The 12860-nt window shown below is 46.0% G+C and overlaps 2 protein-coding genes across 6 annotated transcripts in view; both read left to right on the plus strand.

Annotated features, from left to right (window-relative positions):
• Window positions 1-8: 8 nt before the first annotated feature.
• On the plus strand, window positions 9-2613 carry exoc8 (exocyst complex component 8). Its single transcript, XM_023974064.2, has one exon. The coding sequence runs from the start codon at window positions 161-163 to the stop codon at window positions 2228-2230; it is 2070 nt and encodes a 689-aa protein (XP_023829832.1). The 5' UTR covers window positions 9-160; the 3' UTR covers window positions 2231-2613.
• Window positions 2614-3695: 1082 nt separating this feature from the next.
• Window positions 3696-12860, plus strand: part of LOC111954370 (E3 ubiquitin-protein ligase TRIM9-like) — a 32993-nt gene continuing 23828 nt past the window's right edge. For 3 of the 5 annotated variants that reach the window (XM_023974062.2, XM_023974063.2, XM_023974061.2), the window contains exon 1: window positions 3696-4738. In XM_023974062.2, coding sequence (XP_023829830.1) covers window positions 3980-4738 — 759 coding nt within the window. In that variant the 5' untranslated portion in view covers window positions 3696-3979. The remainder of the gene's footprint in view (window positions 4739-12860) is intronic. The other 2 variants (XM_023974058.2, XM_023974059.2) reach the window with 1 other exon arrangement.

A 12860-nucleotide genomic window follows, 5' to 3' on the forward strand; every position in this document is an offset into this window, starting at 1 on the left:
TTTGGGTGTTAACCTATTTCCCCCTTCCTGACTGTTAGTACTGTGCAGCTAAAATAAAAAAAGAACAAGCCGGTCAGCAGTCGTTCTCACCTATTTCTGTAAATTATTATTGTTCTAGCACATGTTTATAATCTGAAGAATATACCTTAACACGTTGGAGATGACAGACCAGGCGAACAGACTGCGCAAGCAATTGGAATCAGCTAATTTCGACCCCCAAAATTATGTCAAGCATCTCTCACAACAGTCTGATGGAGACAGAGATTTGCAGGAACATCGTCAAAAAATACAGACCCTAGCAGATGAAACGGCTCAAAACCTGAAGAAAAATGTCTACAAGAATTACAGACAGTTCATCGAAACTGCCAAAGAGATTTCGTACCTGGAGAGTGAGATGTACCAACTGAGTCATATTTTGACAGAGCAGAAGAGTATCATGGAGAGTATTACCCAGTCATTGCTCTCAACAGATAAGGATGAAACTGCGAAGGAGATGCTGGCAGCATTCCCTAAAGACACAGAGGAAGTGAAACAGAGAACACTGACTACACTGCTTGAGAAAGTGGAGGGGTGCAAAAACATTATGGACACCCCAGGCAGGTWTTTAGTGTACAATGGCGACCTGGTTGAATATGATGTGGACAACATGGCACAACTTCAAAAAGTGCATGCCTTCCTGATGAATGAYTGCCTTCTCATTGCCACCTGGTTAGCGAATCGCCAYGGTACAGTGAAGTACAAATACAATGCACTGTATGATCTGGAGAGCTTTGCMATYGTCAACGTGAARGACCAYCCCCCAATGAAGGACATGTTYAAAATCCTGATGTTCCCMGAAAGCCGCATATTTCAGGCAGAGAACAGCAAGATTAAAAAGGAGTGGCTGGAGATCCTTGATGAGACMAAGAAAAAYAAAGTSACWMARGAAAAACAYAARAMGGAAGAGGTAGAGKTKCCCAAYTCACCTGTGAGACCAGARGCCTYGGTYTCGACCAACCCTTTTGATGACRAAGAGRCCAACCCTTTTGACTCAGAGGAGGCAGTGGATCTGRGMTTGGAGTGGATCCAGGAGCTTCCCGAGGACCTGGAYGTGTGCATTGCCCARCGGGACTTTGAAGGTGSYGTGGACCTCCTGGACAAGCTGAAYGASTACCTGAAGGACCAGCCTGTCAAYMYGAGGGTGAARRAYYTCAGGGTGAAGGTGGATGAGCGTGTCCGACAGCTGACGGAGGTSCTGGTGTTTGAGCTYTCTCCTGACCGTTCCCTCCGYGGRGGACCCAAAGCRACCCGTCGGGCMGTGTCTCAGTTAATCCGGCTGGGGCAGYCCACCAARGCCTGTGWGCTCTTCCTKAAGAACCGAGCCGCTGCTGTGCAGACCGCCATCCGCCAGCTGCGCATTGAGGGGGCTACTCTGCTCTACATACACAAGCTTTGCAACATCTTCTTCACTAGCCTGCTGGAGACGGCCAAAGAGTTTGAGATGGACTTTGCCGGTAACACAGGCTGCTATTCGGCATTTGTGGTCTGGTCGCGCTCATCCATGAAGACGTTTGTGGATGCCTTCAGTGGGCAGGTGTTTGACAGCAAGGAGAACCTCTCCACTGCTGCTGAGTGTGTCAAGGTGGCCAAGGAGCACTGCAAGCAGCTCAGTGAAATCGGCCTGGACCTCACCTTCACGCTGCAGTCCCTCCTGGTCAAAGACATCAAGGCAGCCCTGCAGAGCTACAAGGAGATCATCATTGAGGCCACCAAGCACCGAAACTCTGAGGAGATGTGGAGGAAGATGAACCTAATGACTCCAGAGGCTCTGACCAAGCTGAAGGAGGAAATGCGCAGCTGTGGCATGAGCAGCTTCAATCAGTATACAGGAGACGACTGCTGGGTCAACCTCAGCTACACCATCGTGGCCTTCACCAAACAGATGATGGCTTTCCTGGAGGAGGGGCTGAAGCTCTACTTCCCAGAGTTGCACATGGTCCTGCTGGAGAGCTTGAGGGAGATCATCCTTGTGGCTGTGCAGCACGTCGATTACAGCCTGCGGTGTGAACAGGAGGCAGAGAAGAAAGCCTTCATTCTCCAAAATGCCTCCTTCCTGCACGATACTGTCCTCCCTGTGGTGGAGAAGAGGTTTGAGGAAGGAGTGGGGAAACCTGCTAAGCAATTACAGGACTTGAGAAAAAGTGCACGGCCCATTCGTGTCAATCCTGATAGCACTATGTCTCAGGTCTAGTGGGTGGATGATAACCTGTTGTGAACAGCACTTTTTGTTGTATTGATGCCACTGTTGAACTTCAAATCTTTGGCCACAACTGATGAAATCTTTATTCTGCTATGTCGTACAGGCTATTCCGTTATGATTCTTTCTGTTGAATGTGATGTTGAAGACAATGACATCGATATAGTTTGTGATTTTAGAATTTCACTTATTTTTCCTATGCTTGATGATATAGCATTACGAATAGTAGGCTATCTGGAATAAGGTGACTGATTCATAAAGCCATGTATTAACTTAATGCACTTAGGAATGTTATTGATTTGTATGAATGCGCTTCTGAAAAACGCTATGGTATCCCCCAAATTATCTCAAAATAAAAAGTGTATGCATTATAACAATTTTGTCCAATTAATGAAAAAACTATTTGTTAATATACTGTTTGATTAACTTTCTGCAAGACAATGGAAATTCGAAGGATTACTGAACCAAATGGTGAAAAAGAATTTTGACCCTATGATTGAGTGTTATGATGGAAAAAAAAGATCAAGAGGGCAGGGGATTTTTTTGACACTATAATCTTCTTATACAATCTTTTTCATATCCCTAGTGAAGATTTTCAGAACAAAGCCTCAAAAAGACCTTTTGTTATTTCTGGATAACTGATTATAGTCTTCTAACATGGCATCAAAATTCACATACTAAGTCTCAGGATTTTCTAAATGGATAATGGATTGGATATTCAAAATATTTCAATTATTGTTGTAACAAACTCAATTCACATACTAAAGACATAACAGAGGGTACAATTTTGGGGAGAAAGAAATTCTGGCATACAGTCTTGACAGCTACCATATTATCATTGGAATCAAAAATGTATCTTAAAATCATTCAATCAAAGATAGCCTATAGTACATTTTTTGATAGTCTAATTTGGGATTGTGTCATACAAAGCATGAGTTATCAATTGTTCATGTTGTGGCGTTTTTCCCATTGTATGGAGCAATTATACTCTTGAAATGACAGCCCCTTGACTGGAGCTCAGATCATCTGAGACCAATTGATTTATAAACTGCCACAATGGATGTAAATTATTCCAAGCCTGCTGCATTGCACACATCAGGGCCAGGGAACACATTGTCCTGACTAGTTAATTATGCCTGACAGGACATTTCAATGACAGTGTGCTCACAGGGATGCCAACCAATTTGGCAAGGACAATGGGTGCATATGCAAAACATGTGAATCATGGATAGATATAGCTTGACCTACATATCAGTAGGATAAGGGAAACGTTCTGGGAAAATGTGCCACGTTTTCAGAATATGCATCCAGCATTTCATTAAATGGTTAGGTTGAAAATCTAAATGAAATTAAATCACCACCAACATGCATTGCACATTCAATAGCCTATTAAATGCGCAGGCAGGTGTGTCTGCTACCCATATGGTTTAAGATAGCCTACTGGTTAATAACACATTTAGTATCACCGAGGTGTAAATAGCCTACAATTACCATATTTTTCACAAACGTTGGGGCTTCTCACTGTGATTAAGGGGGTTGTAGTTTTTTGTTGTTGATAAATGTGAAATTCTTATTGTGAAGCTGCAGTTGCAGAACTGATCCACTCGGACTACAACGCCAACAATTCCCACTCGCGCGCGCCTGCGTAAAACGGGCAAGGGAGCTGTCAGTATCAAATAGTGCTGGTCTGTTTTCATAGATTGCTGCTCTTGCGTTCTGTGTGAGGAGCGTTGTATAGAAGACATGATGGATGAAGAATTAAAATGCCCCGTTTGCGGTTCTCTTTTCAAGGATCCTATTCTTTTACCTTGCTCGCACAATGTGTGTTTGGCGTGCGCCCGAAATATCATTGTACAGACCCCAGAAGGCGAAACACCACCGCATAGCCGTGCCTCCAACTCGGACTACGATTATTTGGATATGGACAAAATGAGCATGTATAGTGAAACGGACAGCGGCTATGGATCATACACGCCGTGCCTCAAGTCTCCAAATGGGGTGAGGGTGTTTCCTCCGACTCTGGTGCACCGCCACTGCTCCATAACGTGTCCTCTCTGTCACCGTAGTGTCTCTCTGGATGAGCGGGGGCTGAGGGGCTTTCCACGTAACAGGCTACTGGAGGCGATCGTGTCTCGGTATCAACAGAGCCGCTCTGTCAACGTGAAATGTCAGCTATGTGACCGCAACCCTGTCGATGCCACTGTGATGTGCGAGCAGTGTGACGTGTTTTACTGCACACCTTGCCAGCAGCGATGCCACCCTTCCCGTGGACCGCTGGCCAAACATCGATTAGTGCCACCGACCCAATCGCCAGTTGCAGGAGGACAGCAGATGCCCGCCGCCACCTTACGCAAACAGGGAACATGTGCAGACCATGACACGATGAACTTTAGCATGTACTGCGTCAACTGCAAGACTCCAGTGTGCATGAAGTGTCTGGAGGGTGGCAAGCATGGGAGTCACGATGTAAAACCTTTAGCGGCCATGTGGAAACAGCACAAGGTAAGGATGGAGGCGGTGGGGATGGCTTGGCCATAATCCGCTGCTCTGTGCAGCATCACATCACCGATGTCATCAGTGCCATTTAAATCATACCAACAATTTACTGTAAGGGACAATTCATCCGTGGTAACCTATAGTAGGTTCACTCACAGATGAATAAATAATTGGAACCCACAAGTCTGACTCACTAGTGTCAGTTTACCAAACTCCAGTTTCTAGGCCAGATTTTCCCTGCCTACAGTACAGCTCTGGGTTTGTGAAAAGGTCACCAGCGCTGTGTAACATGCCCCATGGTTTTCTCAGCTCCCACTACATGGTGAAGAGGAGTAGGATGCTGTGACTCAGAGCTGGGCTCTGCTCCTCCCAGGCATAGCATTTCTATAGGCAGAATGTGGACTGAGAGATAGTAGAGTAGTACCCAATCACACACACACATTACATTGAGCTATTACACAGCTATCACAAATGAAATTAAAAGCCTTTATCACCCACAGAGCAAACTGGGTCACTGATCTCACATTTTGCATGATTGGGACTGTATGCCCCACGACCTTCCTTCCATCCATCATTTATCAAACAGCATGCATCCGTCTTCCCACTCACCCTCACTGATTAGAAGGGTTGCTCTGAGTTCAGTTCACTTTTATCACACTAGCCTACTGTCCCACAAAAGGACTGGGAAAATCACATACCAAGGTGGGAGAACAAGTATTGATACACTGCCAATTTGCAAGTTTCCTACTTACAAAGCATGTAGAGGTCTGTAATTTTTATCATAGGTACACTCAACTGTGGGAGACGGAATCTAAAAACAAAAATCCAGAAAATCACATTGTATGATTTTTAATAATTAATTTGCATTTTTATTGCATGACATAAGTATTTGATACATCAGAAAAGCAGAACTTAATATTTGGTACAGAAACCTTTGTTTGCAATTACAGAGATCATACGTTTCCTGTAGTTCTTGACCAGGTTGCACACACTGCAGCAGGGATTTTGGCCCACTCCTCCAACAGACCTTCTCCAGATCCTTCAGGTTTCGGGGCTGTCGCTGGGCAATACGGACTTTCAGCTCCCTCCAAAGATTTTCTATTGGGTTCAGGTCTGGAGACTGGCTAGGCCACTCCAGGACCTTGAGATGCTTCTTACGGAGCCACTCCTTAGTTGCCCTGGCTGTGTGTTTCGGGTCGTTTCATGCTGGAAGACCCAGCACGACCCATCTTCAATGCTCTTACTGAGGGAAGGAGGTTGTTGGCCAAGATCTCGCGATACATGGCCCCATACATCCTCCCTCAATACGGTGCAGTCGTCCTGTCCCCTTTGCAGAAAAGCATCCCCAAAGAATGATGTTTCCACCTCCATGCTTCACGGTTGGGATGGTGTTCTTGGGGTTGTACTCATCCTTCTTCTTCCTCCAAACACGGCGAGTGGAGTTTAGACCAAAAAGCTCAATTTTGTCTCATCAAACCACATGACCTTCTCCCACTCCTCCTCTGGATCATCCAGATGGTCATTGGCAAACTTCAGACGGGCCTGACATGCGCTGGCTTGAGCAAGGGACCTTGCGTGCACTGCAGGATTTTAATCCATGACGGCGGTAGTGTGTTACTAATGGTTTTCTTTGAGACGTGATCCCAGCTCTCTTCAGGTCATTGACCAGGTCCTGCCGTGTAGTTCTGGCTGATCCCTCACCTTCCTCATGATCATTGATGCCCCACGAGGTGAGATCTTGCATGGAGCCCCAGACCGAGGGTAATTGACCGTCATCTTGAACTTCTTCCATTTTCGAATAATTGCGCCAACAGTTGTGCCTTCTCACCAAGCTGCTTGCCTATTGGCCTGTAGCCCATCCCACCTTGTGCAGGTCTACAATTTACCCTGATGTCCTTACACATCTCTCTGGTCTTGGCCATTGTGGAGAGGTTGGAGTCGTTGATTGTAGTGGTGGACAGGTGTCTTTTATACAGGTAACAGCTCAAACAGGTGCAGTTAATACAGGTAATGAGTGGAGAACAGGTGGCTTCTTAAAGAAAAACTAACAGGTCTGTGAGAGCCGGAATTCTTACTGGTCGGTAGGTGATCAAATACTTATGTCATGCAATAAAATGCAAATTAATTACTTAAAAATCCTACAATGTGATTTTCTGGATTTTTGTTTTAGATTCCGCTCTCACAGTTGAAGTGTACCTATGATAAAATTACAGACCTCTACATGCTTTGTAAGTAGGAAAACCTGCAAAATCGGCAGTGTATCAAATACTTGTTCTCCCCACTTAAGTGTGAAGCAGCATGTATAAGTAATGAGCCCTATAAATAAAAGATGCAGAAGCGCTTAGTTCATATATTTCCTGGGGTTGAGTGAGCTCAATTACACACCAGTACATCGTCCATTTAGTGTTTTTATGGCCAACATTCTGTATTGACAACAATGGGATGGTCAAGTGAGCTCTTCTCAGGTTGGAAGTGTGGTGTGTGTGTGTGTGTGTGTGTGTGAGCGAACGAGAGAGAGAGATGGAATGGGAGTATGTGTTTATGAAGAGGGGGAGGACATGAATCTATTGGTCTGCTATTGTGGCAAATTATCTCTGTACTGTTGAAGTTACACTATCACTCTTCCCACCTATTCTTGAATGAGTCCACTGCACCAGACAGCTCCCCATGTCACTGTACATTTACATTTTAGTAATTTAGCATATGCTGTCATGCAGAGCAACATACTTTAGTGAGTGCATACATTTTCATACTGGTCCCTCATGGGAATTGAACCCACAGCCTTGGCATTGCAAGCACCATGCTCTACCAACTGAGCCCAAATATAAACGAGACCAAATGTATGAATGAGTCCACTACACCAGGCAGCCCTTCATGTCACTGTCACTAGGATGTAATTCTGTTGTGACATAGGGGCTAATTCACATCTGTTACTCACATTCTCATCCACAGCTCCAGATCCACCCTCAGGCTCTGACATGCTTTATCATTTGTCCTCCTCTAGGAGCTGACAGAAAAACTCAATTGAACAGACTCAACAACCAGTCTGTTAGTTAGGGTAGGAAGGCCTGGAGATTGCAGTGTTGATAGGAGAGAGAGAGAAAGGCTGCTCGTCCAAGGTTTCTTTTATGACCACAGATGAATTATGGCATGTGGCCCAGAGGCAGTTGTCATCCTCCATGCTGGCAGAGATCCAGAGTGCTGATAATGGAGAGGCATGTGTGTGCTGACCGTCTGTGGACTGTGGAGAACATAATCAGCACTGAAAGCCCAACTACACACACACACACACACACACACACACACACACACACACACACACACACACACACACACACACACCACACACACACACACCACACACACACACACCAACACACACACACATACACACCTCCTCTGCCGGACTGCTGCTGTCTCACTCCTCAAATCTGACCCACGTCCACTGGGAATGAGAGACTGTGTGTGTGTGTGTGAGTGTGTGCGCTCTTGTGTGGTGGGGTTGTGTGTGTGTCTCTTATTACAGTGCTCAAGCTGTTGTATTGCACTTGGCTTGCTAGTGGGATAACAATAAACCCCATTAGTTTTTGTTGGACCTTCAGTTGTCAATCTTATCTTTCTGTATGGGGATGCTTTTACAAACATGATTTGAAAGTAATGTGAAGAAGGACATCGTTATGTTTATGTTATTTACAGTATGTCAAATTAAACAACGGCACACAAGGGACTGCCTTAGGGTATCAATGATATTTTTCCTCCGTTTACAGTGCCACTGTGAGTTAGTGAAAAAAAATATTACCAGGAATACATCATGAATATTGTATTTACTAGTGATAAACCACAGATGAGGATTGGATGGGAAGTCACAGTGGTGTAGTTTCCTATGAATGTCCTGTGGGCAGCCAAGCAGAAGCACCCAAAGTCAGTGTCTATTTAAAGCCCCCCCCCCCCCCCCCACACACAACACACACTACACACTGGTCCCAAACTCTTGCTACCTATGGCACAAGTCCAGGGCATTGCTCACTAGGCGCCAGCAGACATGCGCAATCGGGCCCTGCCAAGTCCAGAAGGGCAGCTCGCCGATTGTTACAACCAACTTTGTTTTGTCCTGAATTCCCAAATACTGCACATTATAAATGGCCACAAAGACTCTTTTAGGAGATTAGAGAAACCATGGTTCCTCTTTGTAGATACAGATGATACTGCAGCTGAAGACATCTTGCTATGCTACCTCAGGCATACAGAAAAAGGGAGCCCCTCTCCCAGACCCAGCAATGGCGTTGGCTCCAGAATGTAGTTAATGTAAATTACAGTATCTCCTATCCCATTGAATATGTGTGCTGTGCCTTACTCTAGCTGCATACTTGGTAAATGCTGTGATKAATAAACGTTTGGTGATGGGGGAGCCAGGGATAAAAGGATGAGTGCGTATACTTTATGTGTGCAACTACTGTAACCAAAGGCATAGGAGCAGGAGAATTTTTGAGCTATTTTTAGAGGAGAGAATGAGTGCTTGGGCAAGACCTTTATGAAGTGTGTGGACAGAGATTGTAGTGCTGTGCGCAAATACTGCAAGTGTTACCATGGCTACACAGTGGCAAGTTACCAGAATCTTGGAAAAAAATTGGGATTAATATATTCTAACTTTGTATGTAACAGGTTTTACAATATGTGTAATATCTCAAATAGCAGGAATAATTTATGATCAATGCTTTTCGATGTATTTAGCTACACAGCTGAAAGCTGACTGTCCCATAGTATGAAGAAATAATTAATTAATTATTCCTTGCAARTGTAATTTGAACTGGGTTTWATGTAATGGAAATTGTCCATATTCTGCATGTTCATACATATATTAATGTAGCAAATCCTATCAATATTTGATATCTTGTTAAGGCGCTTCCTTTTAAGTATATAACATAACGTTATTACTATAACTACTGTTCACTGAAGGAGGGAAATGAGGTAAAAAATAGTATGGGGAGTCACACTCTTGCGACTTCTGTTGAAGGATCTACAATCACAACTGACAAGGCCAATGAAATCCGCACCTCGCTGGAAGTCCGGCTTTCTACGGTGATAAGCGTGAGGCTCGAATTCATTCCTTCAATTTAATACCGCTCTTCACCGAGCCCAGGAACAGACGGTGTGGGGCCAAACAGGTGTTGTACCTCCTTCAGGGAACAGTAGTTATAGTCATAACGTTACTTTCCCTTTGTCAGTCAACTTCGGTAGAACATACTATGGGGAAATATAATCGCAACCCAAGCCGACCCCAACAGATACTAAATGAAACGGCCCATGGCAGACCACCCAGACCTGACCCCACCAAATGCGGCAGTCTAGGTATTGYGCACACGGCACACTGCCTGGTGACTTTTCCCTGTCCCAGGCTTTAGCACACTGTGTGCTATACTGAGAGCAGTGAGATCCAAGCGATAAAACCTCACAAAAGTGTGTGGTGATGCCCAACTTCCCGCAGCACAAATATCTCCTATAGTCAACCCTTTAAACAACGCTCAAGACGCTGCCAGAGCCCTGATGGAGTGGGCGTGTACACCTTTATGTAAACCTTGCTCCTTGCTGGTATATGCCAGGGAGATCCAGAAAATCCAGTGGGAGAGACGCTGCATAGAGAGCGCCCTGCCCCGCGAGCTGGATTAGCAAAACAGACAAAAAGTTGGTCACATAAGCGGATAYCCCAGTTCCGTTCAATGTACGTGCATAAAGCTCACACCGGACACAGGGCATGCAACCTCTGTTGCTCTTCAGAAGCAAACCGGGAAATAGCTCAAAAGCTAAGGACCTGTAGGACATAGCCATGACTTTCAGGGCGAAGGACGCATTTGGACACAACGGCAACTTAGAGTTGCCCGAGGCGAACTGAGTACAGGAAGGGTGTACGGATAACGCATGGAGGTCCCCAACACGTTTAGCCAAAGCCATGAGCATGGAGGTTTTGTAGGAGAGGATTTTCAGATCCACCAATTTCAGAGGCTCAAAGGGGATGCACACAGTGCCTCCAAAACCAGCGCCAAGTCCCATGTGGGCGCAATAGATTTAGAGACCGGTCTTTAGAGACCGGTTCTCTCTTTCAGGAACTGCACCACCAGGGGGTGAGTTCCCGGTGAGGTTCCGTCAATTCCCACATGACACGCTGAGACAGCGGCCATGTACACTTTTAAAGTGGAGAATGCTTGAAAAGCTCCTGTAGGAACATTAGGATGTCCCTAAAAGAGCACTGAAAAGGAACAAGTCCTTTATCTTGGCACCAGAGCTCAAATGCTTGCCACTTATACGCATACAGCCCTCTCGTGGAGGGCGCCCTTGCAGACTGAATGGTAACAAWAACATTCTGAGGTAATTCTCTAGCCATCAAATTGGCCCTCTTAGGGGCCAGGCCCATAGGAACCAAATCTCTGGTCTTRCTTGCCAAAACTGCCCTTGTGCCTTGGACAACTGGTCCCTGTGCTACGSGAGTTTCCACRGGTCCCCGCCTAAAAGGCGAATGTCTCCGCAAACCAAGGCTGCCTGGGCCACTRGAGAGCCACAAGAATCAATGGTAAGCACTCCTGGTGCACACACTCCAACGTGAGGTGAATCAGAACCACTGGCGGAAACGTGTAAAGGAGGTTCCAAGGCCACTGGTGCATCAGACTGTCCGTTCCCAATGGGGCACTCGGGTCCTTCATCGAGAAAAATATTGAAAATGTCCCATACCTGGGAGAGAGGGTCCCACCTAGATAAAATATCTGCACCCGAGTAAAGGCAACTGGGGACATGCGTCACCCAAAGCAAAAGCATGTGTACACTGCTCCCCAGCAATAGGGAGTGAGTAAAGGTTAGGCGGGAGAGAGACAGTCTCTTCMCATCTGTTGATGCACGCCACCGCTGAGATATTGTCGGTTCTGACCAGCACAAGCCAGCCCAACAAAAACTGGGGGAATCGCCTGAGTGCCAGATACTCTGGGTAATTGACATGCAGTGCGCTCTGCACAAGTGTCCATGCCCCCCGAATCGAGTTTCCTTCGTACAGCTCACCCCACCTTCTGGGGAATCCATCTGTCGTGATCAACTTTTGGGATACAACTCAGCCCAACTCAGCCCATGGGAGCCCCCTGACAATAGCTGAGGGTTGCGTCCAGGTGAGTGGCTAGCACTCAGCACTGGAAGGGCCGCATCAACAATAGCCCCACGGAAACAACTTCCATCACAAAAGCCATCAACCCCAGTAGGCATAGGCACTGGCGAAAATTCACTGTGTGGGCCAGCCGGTATTTGGCTAAGCAGAGTCGAAAGCCGGACACCATCCGTGGGGATAGAAAGGTGTGATACGCGAGTGAGTCTAGCTCTAGACCCAGAAACGGAATGCGCTGAGAGGGACTCAGACAGCTCTTTTTCTGGTTTCTTATGAAGCCTAGAGCTGAATACGGGACAGTAGCATGGATGTGTGTAACACTGCTTGTCCCCTCAACTCTGCCGCCACCAGCCAATTGCTGTGATATCTGGTTGCTTGTGAGCATTCTGAGTTTGTAGACTCTGAGGTGCTTGCTGAGGACATGTAGGTCTACAATGGGACCAAAAGTCCTATCCAAATCAAATCAAATCAAGTTTATTTTATATAGCCCTTCGTACATCACCTAATATCTCGAAGTGCTGTACAGAAACCCAGCCTAAAACCCCAAACAGCAAGCAATGCAGGTGTAGAAGCACGGTGGCTTGGAAAAACTCCCTAGAAAGGCCAAAACCTAGGAAGAAACCTAGAGAGGAACCAGGCTATGAGGGGTGGCCAGTCCTCTTCTGGCTGTGCCGCTTGTCTCTCTCTAATTCTCTCTTTCTTTCTCTCTCTCGGAGGACCTGAGCCCTAGGACCATACGTCAGGACTACCGGGCATGATGACTCCTTGCTGTCCCCAGTCCACCTGGCCTTGCTGCTATTTCCAGTTTCAACTGTTCTGCCTGCGGTTATGGAACCGCCACCTGTCCCAGACCTGCTATTTTCAACTCTTAATGATCGGCTATGAAAAGCCAACTGAAAATTATTCATGATTATTATTTGACCATGCTTGTCACTTATGAATATTTTGACATCTTGGCATAGTTTGTTATAATCTCCACCCGCACAG

The sequence above is a fragment of the Salvelinus sp. IW2-2015 genome, linkage group LG28 (assembly GCF_002910315.2).
Source record: "Salvelinus sp. IW2-2015 linkage group LG28, ASM291031v2, whole genome shotgun sequence".
Lineage (NCBI taxonomy): Eukaryota > Metazoa > Chordata > Actinopteri > Salmoniformes > Salmonidae > Salvelinus > Salvelinus sp. IW2-2015.